Source organism: Pantherophis guttatus, chromosome 3, assembly GCF_059756535.1.
Source record: "Pantherophis guttatus breed Tessera chromosome 3, ASM5975653v1, whole genome shotgun sequence".
NCBI lineage: Eukaryota > Metazoa > Chordata > Lepidosauria > Squamata > Colubridae > Pantherophis > Pantherophis guttatus.
This window is the reverse complement of record NC_142065.1, coordinates 8,685,550-8,702,494: the sequence shown is the minus strand read 5'-3', so window position 1 is coordinate 8,702,494 and position 16,945 is coordinate 8,685,550. Positions and strand designations below refer to the sequence as shown.

Genomic DNA, 16,945 nt, shown 5'->3' with positions numbered 1-16,945 from the left:
CTATTCTATTCTATTCCATTCCATTCCATTCTCTATTCTATTCTATTCTATTCTATTCTATTCTATTCTATTCCATTCCATTCCATTCCATTCTCTATTCTATTCTGTTCTATTCTATTCTATTCTATTCTATTCTATTCTATTCTATTCTATTCTATTCTATTCCATTCCATTCCATTCCATTCCATCCCATCCCATCCCATCCCATCCCATTCTCTATTCTATTCTATTCTATTCTATTCTATTCTATTCTATTCTATTCTATTCTATTCTATTCTTTTATTTTATTTTATTTTATTTTATTTTATTTTATTTATTCCATTCCATTCCATTCCATTCCATTCCATTCCATTCCATTCCATTCCATTCCATTCCATTCTCTATTCTATTCTATTCTATTCTATTCTATTCTATTCTATTCTATTCTATTCTATTCTATTCCATTCCATTCCATTCCATTCCATTCCATTCTGCAGGGTCGAGCTGAGGATTTTGTGCAGTATCTGTACGACAAAATCGCTCAGATTCGGGAAGGGCTGGCCTCTGACTGGGTATGTCCGGACGGGATGACTGAGGCAGGTCTTGAGAGCGTTATCTGGGGGGAGTTCGATCCTGTGGCTCCCGAGGACATGGACAGGGTCCTGGAACGGCTGAACGTGACCACATGTTTATTGGACCCGTGTCCCTCCTGGTTGGTACTGGCTTCCCGGGAGGTGACACGAGGCTGGCTCCAGAAGATTGTTAACGCTTCTTTGAGTGAGGGGGTCCTGCCGGCCGCTTTGAAAGAAGCGGTTGTGAGGCCCCTCCTCAAGAAGCCCTCTCTGGATCCAGCTGTTTTGGCTAACTATCGTCCAGTCTCCAACCTTCGCTTCGTTGCGAAGGTTGTTGAGAGTGTGGTGGCGCAACAGCTTCCCCGGTACCTGGATGAAGCTGTCTATCTAGACCCGCTCCAGTCCGGCTTCCGGCCTGGGCACAGCACGGAAACGGCATTGGTCGCATTGGTGGATGATCTCTGGAGGGCCCGGGATAGGGGTTGCTCCTCTATCCTGGTCCTGTTAGACCTCTCAGCGGCTTTTGATACCATCGACCATGGTATCATGTTGCACCGGTTGGCGGGGTTGGGGGTGGGAGGCACCGTTCTGTGGTGGTTCTCCTCCTACCTCTCTGACCGGTCGTAATCTGTGTTGACAGGGGGGCAGCGGTCGACCCCGAGGCACCTTGCTTGTGGGGTGCCACAAGGGTTGGTCCTCTCGCCCCTTCTGTTCAACATTTATGTAAAGCCACTGGGTGAGATCATCCGTGGCTTCGGGGTGGAGTTCCATCAGTACGCTGATGACACCCAGCTGTACATCTCCACCCCAGGCCACCCCAATGATGCCCTTGAAGTGATGTCCCAGTGCCTGGAGGCCGTGCGGGCCTGGATGGGGAGAAACAGGCTCCGACTCAACCCCTCCAAGACCGAGTGGCTGTGGCTTCTGGCGTCCCGATATAGCCAGCTGATGCCATCGCTGGCTATTGGGGGCGAATCACTCGCCCCCACGGAGAGGGCTCGTAACTTGGGCGTCCTCCTGGACGCACGGCTGTCTTTAGAAGATCATTTGACGGCCGTGGCCAGGGGGGCTTTCTATCAGGTTCACCTGATTCGCCAGTTGCGTCCCTTTCTGGATCGGGACTCCCTACGCACAGTCACTCAGGCACTCGTCACTTCCCGCCTGGACTACTGCAACGCTCTCTACATGGGGCTCCCCCTGGGGTGCACCCGGAGGCTCCAGCTGGTCCAGAACGCGGCCGCGCAGGGGATTATGGGGGCGACGAGGCGCTCCCATGTGACACCTCTCCTGCGTGAGCTGCACTGGCTCCCGGTGGTCTTCTGGGTGCGCTTCAAGGTGTTGGTGACCACCTTTAAAGCGCTCCATGGCTTAGGGCCGGGGTACTTACGAGACCGCCTTCTGCCACCAATAGCCTCCCACCGGCCAGTACGCTCGCACAGAGTGGGCCTCCTCAGGGTGCCGTCCGCCAGACAATGTCGGCTGGCGACCCCCAGGGGGAGAGCCTTCTCTGTGGTGGCGCCCACCCTCTGGAACAACCTCCCCCCAGAGTTACGTACAATAACAGACCTCCGGATTTTTCGTCGGGCCCTGAAAACCCATTTATTTCAACTAGCTGGGTTGGCTTGAGTCAAATTTTAAACTGATTTTAAATTGGAATTGTTTTAATTACGGCCAAAGTATTTAATTATTTTAATCAGTTTTTAGATTTTGTATGTCTTGTTTTTACTTTGGCTGTTCACCGCCCTGAGTCCTATATTGGAGAAGGGCGGTATAGAAATTTAAACAAATAAATAAATAAAATAAATTCTTTAAATCTGCTTCATTTAAAATTACACAGCCAGAAGGTATAGGTAACAGAAAAGCAAGTTGTCTTGAAGTGGCCTTAATCTTCTTCGGTTACGGGTAATCCTTGACTCACAACAGTTTGTTTAGTGACCGTTCAAAGTTACAACTGCTCTGAAAAAAGTGACTTATGACCATTTTTCATGTGACCGTTGCAGCATCCCCATAGTCAAACGATCAGAATTCAGATGCTTTGCAACTGACTCATATGTATGACGGTTGCAGTGCCTTGGGGTCATGTGATCAGCTTTGATGACCTTCTGATAAGCAAAGCCAATGGGGAAGCCAGATTCACTTAACAACCATGCTACTAACTTAACAATGGCAGTGATTCACTTAACAACTATGGCAAGAAAGGTCCCAAAATGGGGCAAAATTCACTTAACTATCTTGCTTAGCAACAGAAATTTTACGCTTGGTTGTGATTGTAAGTCAAGGACTATCTATCCCGGGCAATTTTAATATGCCTTTTTGTCTTTAAGGACTATGTTTGGATAGTCCTTCAAATTCAGAATATCTTTAAAGAGAGAATTGTCTTATGTAGGTTTGAGCCCTAAAACCTCAACTCAAATTTTGATGAGAACTGGACGGTTATTCAAGTGGATTTCAATGAAAGCGACAGGTATTTTGATTCAAACTTGCAAGATGTCTTGGGTGTGAAAGGACGAAGGCATCCTTGAGTTGGTATCAAATTTCACAAACTTTGAAATGTAAGTGTCTATGGAGATTCTCAATCATCCAGGTCATGGTTGTCCCAAATTTGCTTTTTTTCTTTTTTTAAGAGTCCCACTGGACTTTCTTGTTTTTCTTTGAAGATGTTTCGCTTCCCATCAAATTTCTTCAGCTCTGACTGGATGGTGGGGAATGGAAGGGTTTATATTCCTTGCAGACAGGTGGTCATTTGCATTCTTTTTAGAGAGTCGTTGAGGCCAGTGGTGGGATTCAAATTTTTTTACAACCGGTTCTGTGGACGTGGCTTGGTGGGCATGGCATGGTGGGTGTGGCAGGGGAAGGTTACTGCAAAATCCCCATTTCCTCCCGATCAGCTGGGACTCGGGAGGCAGAGAATAGATGGAGGCAGGGCCAGTCAGAATTTTTACTACTGGTTCTCTGAACTACTCAAAATTTCTGCTACTGGTTCTCCAGAACTGGTCAGAACCTGCTGAAACCCACCTCTGGTTTCAGGCCACTTGGAGGTTCATCTATGAGATGAGAAGCAAAACATCTTCAAAGAAAAACAAAAAAGTCCAGTTGCCTCTTGACAAAAAAAAAAGGGGGGGACTTTTGGGATTGAAATATAAGGATTGATTCCCCAGTAACATATTTAAGATAGTTCAAAGGAAGCAGAACGTGTTTTATGTAGAAACTCTAATTCAAGATCCACATTTGAGGCCACATTTGGAACAAACTACCATATTTTTCGGAGTATAAAACGCACCTTTTTCCCCCCTAAAAGGGGGTGAAAATTTAGGTGTGTCTTATATACCGAATGTAGCCCCGCCCACCCACTGGCCCCCACCCTTTAGGTCTCTGCCTCTCAGCAGTTACCTCCTTGCAAGCAAACAGCAAGAAAAAACAGCTCCTTTCAGCTTCAGCACAGGCTAATTAGCACAAGTTGATTGGATCAGCCTCCTGACTCTCAGTTGATTTGCTCTCAGCTGTTTTAGGCAGGGCTCTGCTGCTTGCTGCAAAGAGGTAAATTGCTGGAGCAGATTTTTTTTTTCCTTGTGCTAATCAAGCTATGCTGGAAATGAAACTGAAAGTAAAGCAGGTTATTTGCTGTTTGCTGCAAGGAGGCAAAATTGCTCAAAGGCAGAGGCAGAGGGAGATTTCTTTTTCTTCTTTTCCTCAGCAAAAAAGGTAGGTGCATCTTATACTCCGAAAAATACGGTACATCCAATTTTGGTCACCATGGTACAAAAAAGATGCTGAGGCCCTAGAAAAAGTGCAAAGAGGAGCAACTAAGATGATTAGAGGTCTGGAAGTTAAACCATTTGATGATTTAGGAAACTAGGTATGTCAAGTCTAACGAAGAGAAGGACCTCGGGGTGATGTGACAGCATCTTCCAGTACTTCAAGCAAGGGCTGCCACTGGGAAGAGGGCCTCGGTTTATTCTTCATAGCAACTGAGGGCAGGACAAGAAACGATGGGTGGAAGCTTGCCAGAGGGAGATTCAACCTGGAAATAAGGAGGAATTTCCAGACAGTGAGAATGATTAATCAATGTAATAGCTTGCCCCCTGGTGTTATGGGTGCTCTATCGCTCCAGTTTTTCAAGAAGAGATTGGACAATCATTTGTCTGGGATGGTATAAGGACTTCAGCCTTGGGCATGGGGAGGGCAGGGGGTTAGACTAGAAGATTTCCAAGGTCCCTTCCAGCCTTATGATTCTATTGTATGGTAATGGATGTTAAAGATAATGATAACAATACCCTGCCTAGTGTTCAGCAAAACCACAGTTTGAAATTCAGACTTTTTTGTTCAAGCGCTATCTCTTGATGATCTCAAAGGATAATGGATCTTCTTCAAACAATGACACCAGTATGTGTACACACACACAGAGTCCAACTGAAATGAGTAACAGAATGTTAGAAGAAATATCCTTCTGGGTTCAGTTCCAAGTGGGAAAAAGACACTGGAAACATGGAGACTGCTTGGAAAGATGGTTTAATGGTGGACAGGATCACATGGTTTGAGTTCCTGAGCAGAAAAGGGGCGAGATGCAGCGAGTCCCCAGGTTTTATGCCCTCTCTGGCTTTGAACTTCCTGGGGCCCCGAAAGAATATCCTGATTGGTTGTCAGACTCCCAGGGGGTGGGGGTCTTAGCTAGCCTTGCTGGCTGATGTAATCTTCCCAGGTGCCATGTGGTGAGTTTCTGTTGCTAGATGGGTCCTATTGTGTTAGTTTCTGTTGCTAGATGGGTCCTGTTGTGTTGCAGTTGATGGTCCATTGACAAAGATGGGAGGGAATTGAGTTTCTGCCTCTGGCCCATTGACAAAGGGTGGGGGGGCAAGAAGGTGGGAGCTGCTTCGTCTTTAAAACATACTTTTCCATTTCTCATCCAGGGAAACATAATATTCTGCCTTTTTAATATTTCCTAAAATATTTCATTCGTCTAGGAAAGGGGTGGGTGCTAACTTCCTACAAGGAGACCCCCCCTATCCCTGAATCAACTCTTTGTAAATAAAGCTTGCATGTTGTCAGCTCACTTTCCAGTTGTGCATCTGTGCTGGAAATGCAAAGTAGCCTCTGTTGAGCTCTGGCTAAACTGAGTCAATAATTCAAAGGATTAAAAGGGGGGAAAAAATTAAAAAGCACAGGCCAGGTTGAAAATGTCTCCTGAACACCCTCAAAGGCAGGGGTGGTTCCTGCAGTAAATGAAGCTGGAAGGATTTCTGCCTTTCCTTCCCCAGTCCATAGAAAGCCTGGGCCTGTTCTCTTTTCTTCTAGCCATTTCGGTTGCAAGTGATTGGAATACAGATGAGGGCTGATGAAGTCAGGAGCACTTTGTGAAATGAGAATGGGAGACACACATCCACCTATTACTGTAATAAGCCACTCTCCCTTGTAGAGCCGTGCTCACATTTAACAAAGTTCCCTGCATCTGGCATGACAAAATAAAGGCACACAGAGTTAAGAGTGCTATTTCCCATTGTTGGGAAATGGAGGTTGGATAATTGCCAAGGCAAAGTTTTCAGCTGTTCTCCTGTGCTGACAACAGCAGGTCAGTAACAGAATAACAGAGTTGGAAGGAATCCTGGAGGCAGGGGTGAAATCCAGCAGGTTCTGACAGGTTCTATAGAACCGGTAGCAGAAATTTTGAGTGATTCGGAGAACCGGCAAATGCCACCTCTGGCTGGCCCCAGAGTGGCGTGGGAATGGGGATTTTGCAGTATCCTTCCCCCAGGAGTGAGAAGGGAATGGGGATTTTACAGTATCCTTCCCCTGGAGTGGGGTGGGAATGGAGATTTTGCAGTATCCTTCCCCTGCCACGCCCACCAAGCCATGCCCACCAAGTCACTCTATGCCCACCAAGCCATCCATCTAGCTGACAGTCTTAACTGGGGCTTATTTTGTGGGTAGGGCTTATAGTACGAGCATCCTGAAAAATCATGCTAGGACTTATTTTACGTTTGGGCCTTATTTTCGGGGAAACAGGGTAGGTAACATCATCAGTGCTAGTAAGAAGGGGGATTTGCTCTCAGTTTATATTTTAGTGGCTTGCCCTGCCAGTGTTAGTGGGAATGGTCTTATTACTCAGAAAGCATCAAGAGCTTTGGTAGTACAGGGGTTTAAGGCACCCTGTTATTAAGCTTATTAAGACCAGCTGCCTGCAATTACTGCAGGGTTCGAATCTCGCCAAGGCTCAAGGTTGACTCAGCCTTCCATCCTTTCTAAGGTAGGTGAAATGAGGACCCAGTTTGTGGGGGCAATAAGCTGACTTTGTATAAATATACAAAAGGATGAAGGCTATTGCTGAGCACATTGTAAGCCGCCCTGAGTCTTCGGAGAAGGGCGGCATATAAATCAAATTAAAAAAAAAAAAAAAGAACTCCTCATTTCCACTCTGAGTCACAAATGTTCTCCTTTATCAAAACCCATTGCTATTTTAATCAACTCCATCCATTTTGCTGCTGGTTGTCATCCTCTTTGTTGTGGCTCCGTTACCATCGGCAGGAGAGGACTCCGAGAGTGAAGGAGAGGAATTGGCAAGGCCTCCCTCTCCAGGACCCTCCTCTCTGGCAATGCCTTCGGTGTCCGCCAAAGGGCAAGAGATAGGGCCGGGGCCAAGCACATCCACGCAGCCACAGATGGACAGTGATGAGGGTAATGAGTCTTGGCTGGATCCATGCCAGCGTTGCAGAGATAAGCGCGTGCAACAGAAGAAAAGGCGTACCCAAGATTAGGCTGAGTCACTGGACCACACTCCACAGGATATAAAAGGGAGCGTGGTGGCCAGTCAAATCTTGTGACGAACAAAGCTGAAAGCTTCCACGCCATTCTGCATTGCCAGACTTTTGCTATAGACTTTGCTGGATTATCTCTGGACTTGATTGACTCCGTAATTATTGAGCTTTTTCTTTTGATGTACCAGAAGTGGGGAGATGTTATCTCTCCTCTTCGTAAATAATAAACTCTTGGCAGGCAGCCACTAGGTTGTTGCCAAGTTCCGTTATCATAAGGAAAAGGATTTTGGTCTGGTTTGTCTTTAACTCTTGAACGTCTGTTGGTGTGTGCGCGTGTGGTTGGGGACAGACACTCTTTTTCTTTCCTTCCATGTTATCAGCATTCTAAATTACTCAAGAGACGGATTTCATACTGTTATCCAAATCTGATTTCTGATATCTCCAAGGTCTTCTTTTCTTGCAACAGAATCTTCTGTTTTTTCTACTCTGTTCTCAAAATGGTTGAGGTTCACTTTCACATTTCTCATGAGCTGGAGAAACAGAAAATAGGGAATATGTTGGTGCCTTTGAGATGGAATTGTCCATAAACAGCTGTATTTTAATCCAGTCCCTTTCTTCTTTATAATTAGGAACTCATTCTGTGGATTTGTCTTCCTTCTGCAGGGCAACCCTGGGCGAAGGGGCATCCAGGGAGAACAGGGGGAGCCTGGCCCCAAGGTAAGTTGTGTGACATCAGAATTAATCAATAACTTATTGAGCGGGAGGCGATGTGGGGCAATTTGAAAGCAACCAACATCCAATTGCCTGTGGACAGGGGTCTGCAACCTTAAACACTCAAAGAGCCATTTGGACGTGTTTCCCACAGAAAAGAAAACACCGGGAGCCACAAAACTTCTTGCCTGACTATTTCTTGAGTGGCCACAAAACTAGCATATGTAGTTGAATTAAACGTTCTGTTTTCTTCTGAAACTCTTCTTTTCTTGGATTTATCTGTGGTTGGACTACCAGGAGTTGAAAAACTTAATAAATCATGTGCCAGTGGGTGTTGCACATTGGCAGTTGTGACGCATATTTTGAGTGAAGGGGAGCTGCAACAGAGGTGTGAAAGAGCTGGATGTAGTATTCCAAAGGCGGGCCTATCAAAGGAGTATAGAGTGGTACTAACCCCTTCATGTAATCTTGAAACTAGCCCTCTGTTGATTGCAATCCAATGTAGGATTGCATTGGCTTTTTTTTTTTTTTGCAGCTGCAGTACACTGCTGGCTCATATTTAAGCATTGATCCGCTAGGGCTCCTAGATCCGTCTCACAGTTACTACTGTTGAGACAGGTACCATCTATTCTATACCTGTGCATTTGGTTTTTCTTGCCTAAGTGTGTTTATCACCACTGAATTACATTTTGTTGGGTGAAAGGGGTGCTTGGGGTTCTACCCCCCCCTAAGAATTCAATGAGGCATCAATCTCAGTCCTTGTGTGTAGAATAGTGGTGTACAGTCTTGGTCCCTTTAAGACTTGTGGGCTTCAACTCCCATAATTCCCCAGCCAGTATGGGGAATTCTAGCAATTTTGTCCATTATGCAGCTGAGGGCTCCCCTCCCTGTTATCTGACTGTTCTCTAGGCAGCATCTCTTCCCTCCATCTCCCAAGGTCGTTGTGACATAGCCTTACAAAAGGCAACCACTTTCTGACTCACACAGTAATAACAAAAAGAACGAAAACAATGTTCCAGTATAATAGATTAATTGGGAATTGTTCCCTTAAGTATATCCCAGTCTCTTTCTACTGTCTTGTCAAATGGAGTAGAAAAAATTCCACTGCAGAAACTTTCTAAAGAACTGCATATATTGCCTTATTTAATGGATCTTTTAGGGGAAATCTGTGGGGTTTTTTTCCCCCTTTACTTATTTTGCTAAAAGGAGACAATGAAAATAAGGAACCAGGCCATAGCATGTTAGGAGGCATCTGAATGACAAGTTTATGTCCAAGAAACCGAAAAAAAAAAATTACTTCAGGATTCTAATCCCTCTTTGAGGTCCTCTAAGGCAAAACTTAGAGGTTGAAAAAAAAAGTGGTATGCAGAATTTCAGAACAACCTTCCCAAACTGAAGAATATAATTTTTAGGAAACCCAGTGATTTTTATATCTCCATCAGCTTCAGTTCATGAGTTTTTGGATGATAAGGAAGAGAATAAGAGCTCCGTCTGAATTTAGCAAAATCAATTGTTCCTTCCCAAAGAATATCATTGCAGCCAGCTGGGGAAAGTTATTGTACATTTGAATTATTTCTACTGTGCACAGAAAACAAGTACGTGCTGGGAAGAAATGGCTGGATCTTACTCTGAGATATGCTAGCGCTGTGTAAACAAAGAATTTATTTCCTAGATTAATGTCCATTTTTCCATCAGGAGCTTACATAAGGCTGGGCTGGGAGAGAACGACTGGTGCAAGAATCTATGGAGATTCTCAATCATCCAAGTCATGGTTGTCCCAAAGGTGCTTTTTCAAAAGGCAACTGGACTTTGTTTTTCCTTGAAGACATTTTACTTCTCAGCCAAGAAGCTTCTTCAGTTCTGACTGTTAGAACTGAAGAAGCTTCTTGGCTGACAAACCAAATGTCTTCAAGGAAAAACAAAGCCCAGTTGCCTTTTGAAAAAGCAACTTTGGGACTGGTGCAAAGTTTCTCAGTGAGCTTCCATAATTGTGTAGGGACTTCACTGTGTGGCTCCAATATCTTTTGTTAGTCATGGATTGCTAGGTATCTCATTTAATGAGTCTTGTTCCATCATGTTTAATCAGTTGAGCCTACAACTGGGACTATAACAAGTGCTTTTTCTGATACAGGTTATAAGGATTTGTCCTGGTGGAAAACATATCATCTAAAAGACAAAAATATGCAGATATGGGAGAAGGAGGGGCAGAACCTAAGGGTGGGGTGAAAAGAGGGATAACAGAATAACAGAATTGGAAGGAACCTTAGAGTCTTCTATCCAACACCTTGTTCAAGCAGGAGAGCCTATACCATTCTGGACAAATGGTTGTCCAATCTCTTCTTAAAATCCTCCAGTGATGGAGCACTCACAACTTCCAGAGGTAAGCCATTCTACTGATTAATTGTTCTCACTGTCAGGATATTTGTCTTTAGTTCTAGGCTGGATCCTTAGGCACTTTGGAGAATAGGTTGTCTCCCTCAATATGCCTCTCAAATATTGGAAGATTGCTATCATGTCACCCCTAGTCCTTCTCTTCATTAGACTAGACATACCTAGTTATTGCGTTCATCATACAGTTTAGCTCCCAGTCTCCTAATCATCTTTCTTGCTCTTCTCTGCACTCTTTCTAGAGTCTCAACATCTTTGTTGTATTGTGATGACCAAAGTAGGATGCAATATTCCAAATATGGTCTTACCAAAGCAGAATAAAGTAGTACTAACAATCTAGAGTCCCTACATAGTGAACTAAGTCCCACCCTCCTTGGTTGTCATTGACTGTTATCTAACTTTAAACAGATACTAGCCACTAATTGAGAAGATTCTTGAGCCTGGACTAAAGCAATAGATCAGTTTAACTGAACTTTGACCTGGTCTTTTGACCTGACATCAGACACCAGTAGAAGACTCAATAAAAGTGGATGTTGGTTGTCTCAAAGGTGCTTTTTCAAAAGGCAACTGGACTATTTTTTCCTTGAGGGAAGAAAGAAGAAAACACTTTGCTTCTCATCCAAGAAGCTTCATCAGTTCTAGCAGGATGGTGGGAGCAAAGGAAATATCATATTTCTTTGCAGTCATCCTTCGATCGCCTCTACCATCTCCATATCCTTCATATCTCCATATCCTTAATATCTCTGCAATCTTTACATCTTGGTATCCTAGGTATCTTTGTATCCTTCATATCCTTCATATCTTCACATCCTCCATATTTTTGTACCATTCATTTATTCATATCCTTTGTATTTTTGTATCCTTTCATCACCTCCACCATCCTGCCAGAACCAATGAAGCTTCTTGGATGAGAAGTGAAGCATCTTCTTCTTCCTCTTCAGGGAAAATATAGTCCAGTTGCCTTTGAAAAAGCACCTTTGAGACAACTATGACCTGGATGACCTGGATCTCCACAGACCAGGGGTCAGCAACCTGAGGCTCGGAAGCCACATGTGGCTCTTTCACCCCTCTGCTGTGGCTCCCTGTTCCTCAAAATATGTGTTACAACCGCCAATGTGTGATACCCGCCGACATGTGATTTATTGAGCTTTTCAACCCCTGGTAGGCCAACCATGGATAAATCCAAGAAAAGAAAAGTTTCAGAATAAAACAGAACATTTAATTCAACTACATATGCTAGTTTTGTGGCCGCTCAGGAAATAGTCAGGCACGGGAAGGGTTTTGTGGCTCCCGGTGTTTTCTTTTCTGTGGGAAACGGGTCCAAATGGCTCTTTGAGTGTTTAATGTTGCAGACCCGTGGTATAAGGTCTCCTGCTTGAGCAGGGGATTGGAGTAGAAGACCACCAAGGTCCCTTTAAGCCCTATTATTCTATGCTCTATGTTCCCAGAATACAAGAAGAGTTGGTCCTTAAAGTAAGACAAGTATCGAGCTCAATAATATGACTTTATTACCAACTTTTGCTTTGCTATTTTGTTATGCCGATGGTGTATTTCCATCTACTGCCTCCCAAATCCGTATGAAAACCTTCGGAATGATCCAGAGTTGTGCAATAAATCAGTGGCTGGAAATAGCAAACAACCTTGATATACAATGTTGAAAGCTTTAGAAAAAAAAGTCAAAACTCCATCACCATGACTTCAGCACATACCAAAGAGTGACTGAAAGAAGCAGAGGAAGCAATGACAAAATAGAGATTTGGGTTTCTGGTCCCAGAACTCAAATCATCATTTCATAGAAAAGGCAAAAGGGAAGCAACTAGAATTTGCGCAGAGTGTTATAAATAGTCATCTGGCAAAGAATTAATTTGCCCAGTTAAATGGATTGTGGCATCAAAAACCCTCAATTTAATTGTGAGGGCAGGTGTCAATTAAATCCACCACACTCATTAAATTTTATGTCATTTGCATTAACTTGTATTGTTTGCATCAATTTCTGACATTCGCGTGATTATGTATGTAATGCAATGGAGTTATTCACAATAATACGTCAGTGTAATGTGGAAACATTCAATTTAATGGACTGATGTCCATTAAATGGAAGTCAAGAGTCAAACAAAAAATATACCAGTTATCTCTGAGCAACTGCATTAAATTAAGGTCTGTTAAATGGAGGTTATATAGTAATATTGATGGGATTCAGCCGGTTTGGACTGGTCCGGGTGAACCGAATGCTAATTTTGCATCTGGTTCACCGAACCGATAGTTGCAAGGACTGGCTGGCCCTTCCCACCCTGCCCCGCCCCTCTCAGGAGTCTCCACGTGGCCCGTTTTGGATGCGAGGTAAGTGCAGGGCCCACGCAGAGGCTCTCGGAGGGCGAAAAACAGGCCTTCTGGAAGTTCCTGAAGTCCAAAAACGGGCCTGGTTCCAGCCTCCAGAGGGCCTCTGGAGCCTGGGGAAGGCCTTTTTCATCTTCCCGGAGACTCAAGGAAAGCCTCCGGAGCCTGGGGAGGGTGAAAAACAGGTTTACCGGAAGCACCGGAAGTCCAAAAACGGGCCCGTTTCCGGCCTCCAGAGGGCCTCTGGAGCCTGGGGAAGGCCATTTTTGCCCACCTGGAGGTTCAAAGAAAGCCTCCGGAGCCTGGGGAGGGTGAACCCCCCCCCACTGCAGTGCAGGAGGCCCGGTAGGCCACGCCCACCCAGCACTCGGGCAGAGAACCGGTTGCTAAAATTTTTCAATCCCACCCCTGCTAAAGAGTATACCTGTCAAGAAACTAAACCTTACTTCAAATCCTTATTTCAAAGCTCAGCTGTGATTAGATTGTCTCAGCCAAGTTCTATCCTTTACGTTCTCCATAAACCCTTAGGCACAATTATGCTAACCTACGCATATTTTTTGTTTGTAAAGACTACAAGAAAACAGCCAAACTCACCAAGGACCCCTAATTATTCATGCATTAGATTCATAAGATTTGAGTGGAAAAATGGCTTCTATCCTTCTTCGCCGTAGTCTTCTGTCTTCTCTGAATTTGGTGTTAGCAAACCAAGTCTGTATTAGAGTTTGGTATGCTTGGAAGATCATGTTTTTTCTGTGTTTCTTTATTTTCTCTGATTCCTTAGGGGGAACCAGGTCCTCCGGGCCAAGCTGGACCAAAAGGGCCAGGAGGTCACCAAGGGACCCCAGGTTCGCAAGGATTAACCGTGCAAGGCCCCATTGTAAGTTATTTTCTTTTCCTTTGAGGTCGGGTTAAAACATTGTAGTTCAGATAACGAACATAGCAATAGCTTTTGGGGAAAAAATAGCGTATTTTAAACCTCAGCAATTTTGATAATGGAGAAACGGTCTCCTGTATAGCCAGCTTCATCTAGTGGTTGATGCACCAGGCTAGAAACCAGGAGACTGTGAGTTCTAGTCCCACCTTAGGCATAATAGCCAGATGGGTGACCTTGGGCTAATCATCAGGAGACTGTGAGTTCTAGTCCTGTTTTAGGCTTGAAAGTGGGCTGGGTGTCTTTGGGTCAAAGACCAGGAGAATGGGAGTTCTAGTCTCACCTTAAGCATTAAAATGGGCTGGGTGTCTTTGGGCCAATCACCAGGAGACTATGAGTTCTAGTCCCACTTTAGGCATAATAGTCAGATGGGTGACCATGGGCTAATCATCAGGAGACTGTGAGTTCTAGTCCTGCCTTAGGCTTGAATGTGGGCTGGGTGTCTTTGGGTCAATCACCAGGAGAATGGGAGTTCTAGTTCTGTTTTAGGCATGAAAACCAACTGGCTGACTTTGGCCCATCATTAGGAGAGTGTGAGTTCTAAGTTCCACCTTAAACATGAAAGCCGACTGAGTGACTTTGGGCCAGTCATTCTCTCTCAGCCTAACCCACCTCACAGGGTTGTTGTTTTGGGAAAAATAGGAGGAGGAGGAGGAGGAAGTATTCGATATGTTTGCTGCCTTGAGTTGTTTATAAAAATAATAAAAGGTGGGATATAAATAAGTAATAAATAAAATTGAAATTCACACAAGAGGACATGCTCTCTAAGCTTCCTTCTTTGTTCCCTTGCTATCTGCTGGGTTCTGAATTTTGCTGGCTTATTTCGTAGGTCATGAGTTTTCTGGTCGAAGGAACGTCAGAGAATTGCACAGCCAAATGAAGTCAGAGATGCTGACACGAACTTGTAGTTTTATATAAATAAATATATTTTACAGTTGTATTTAGAGTAAACAAGAAAGTCAGGTACATCACTACATGAGGTAAATCGTCAGGAAAATCATAGAACAACATACAGAGCACGCAGAAGAAAAAGGCGGGAAAAAAGGGAAACTCCCCCTTTATACCCAGCAACCAATCATAACGTAAATTGCCTCATGCAGGTGGCCTATGACAATTCTCCACAGCCAACTCACCATGGCCAACTTGCAATGGCCAACTTGCTGCAAGATAACTCATCACATTCAACTTACCACAGGACAACTCGCTGCAGGACAAGAGTTACACTAATATCAAAGAAATCGTGGAATAGAATCATTAAAGAGAGGATGCAAAAGGAGCGACAGAATGACAACAATTAAAATAATTTTTATTTATTTGAAATAATTGAATAGAATTGTTAAATTGTCCCATAGGAGTTGGCTGTGGGGAGTTGTCCTGCAGCGAGGTGACCATGGTAATTTGGCCATGGCAAATTGGCCATGGCGAGTGGGTCATGGTAAATTGGCTGCAGTAAGTTGACTGTGGCAGGTTGTCCCATTCCGCATGCAGGCACCCGCCTTCTCCAACCAATCAACTACAACTGTGTCAGTGGTGGGATTCAAATTTTTTTTACTACCAATTCTGTGGGCGTGGCTTGGTGGGCGTGGCAGGGGAAGGATACTGTAAAATCTCCATTCCCATCCCACTCCAGTGGAAGGATACTGCAAAATCTCCATTCCCTCCCCACTCCAGGGGAAGGTTACTGCAAAATCCCCATTTCCTCCCAATCAGCTGGGACTCAGGAGGCAGAGAATAGATGGGGGGTGGGGCAGTCAGAGGTGGTATTTACTGGTTCTCCAAACTACTCAAAATGTCCGCTACCAATTCTCCAGAACTGGTCAGAACCTGCTCTATACCACCTCTGAACTGTGTGTTCTGGCCCATTATCCCCTTTACTGTTCCAGCTATTGAATTACATATCTGAACAAGGAAGAATGAAATGAAATTATTCCTCATCCCGGACTCACATTTAGCAGTCCAGCTCTGTACCGCTGACTTATAGCACCTTCATAGTCTTACCCAGCCATTATTGAAGTAATATAAAACCTGTCCACAGTAGTATTATTTTGGCACAACAGTATTTGGAGAACTCCACAGATGCTATAAATTTCTAGTGTGGAAATAGATTGGCTTCAGCCAAAGAAAACTGCATTCAGATTTCAAATTTCTGTGGAGTTGCCTTTAGGTCCTAATTTCTGCTTGTGTTTCCAAAACACACTTAAATTCCGATGGCTGAATTTTCTGGAGTCCAGCACATCGAACAGCAGGCTATCCAGATTTTGTGGTTTTGTGATAGCATACTTTATAATGTTTTTTTTTTAAGTTTAAAACTTTTTAGTCTTAAATTCATTCTGGCTTGAATGTTACTGTTCTTGATTCGACTGTACATCACCCAGAGCCCTTCTCTTAACTGATAGTTAAGAAATACGAAATATAAATAAATAATTAAACCACTGGAAAAATAAACATGGTTAAAGCTAAACCATAGCATGTTGTGCATGTGCAGTAACTGGCCATTTCCTAACTTGGTTTAAGTGTTTGATGATGGTGTTGGTGGTGATGTTATCCATTCAGTCGTGTCTGACTCTTGGCAATTCTGTGGGCCAGGGCCCTCCTCATCTTCCTATCTTGCACTACTTCTATGATTTTTTTTTAATGCTCTGGCTGGTGTTAGCTTTGATGGTGTCCACCCTTCATGTTCTTTCAAACATGATATTTCAAATAGGAGCCTGAGTGGCGTAGAAGGCTAATGCCTCCTACTAAGGCAGCATTTAACATCCAGCTGCCTGCAATTACTGCGAGTTCAATTCTCACCAGGCTGAAGGTCGACTCAGCCTTCCATCCTTTCTAAGGTGGGTAAATTGAGGACCCAGTTTGTGGGGGCAATAAGCTGACTTTGAATAAAATATACAAAAGTATGAAGGCTATTGCTTAACGCATTATAAAATAAATAAATAAATAAATATATATATATATATATATATATATATATATATATATATATATATATATATATATATATATATATATATATAAAAAACATGATAATGTCCAGTCACTAACTCTTCCAAACAAACCGTTACAGGAACTGGGCCTGGCTACTCTAGTGAAGAGAAAGACCAGGGAAGACATAATAGCAGTCTTCCAATATTTGAGGGGTTGCCTTGTTTAAACTTAGACTTACAATAATTTTATTGTCACTTTGAATGTACACAACTCAACATACATTAAAATAAAATTTTGTTGCATCCAGCTTTCAAAGGGGACACCCAAGAGTGGGTTTCACTAACCTTTACCAC

The 16,945-nt window shown here is 43.7% G+C and overlaps 1 protein-coding gene across 1 annotated transcript in view; it reads left to right on the top strand.

Moving 5' to 3' along the window:
- The window catches only part of COL20A1 (collagen type XX alpha 1 chain), a 195,751-nt gene that overhangs the window by 141,573 nt on the left and 37,233 nt on the right, over window positions 1-16,945 (top strand). The window contains exons 27-28 of the mRNA XM_087889017.1: window positions 7,964-8,017; window positions 13,518-13,613. Coding sequence (XP_087745143.1) covers window positions 7,964-8,017; window positions 13,518-13,613 — 150 coding nt within the window. The remainder of the gene's footprint in view (window positions 1-7,963; window positions 8,018-13,517; window positions 13,614-16,945) is intronic.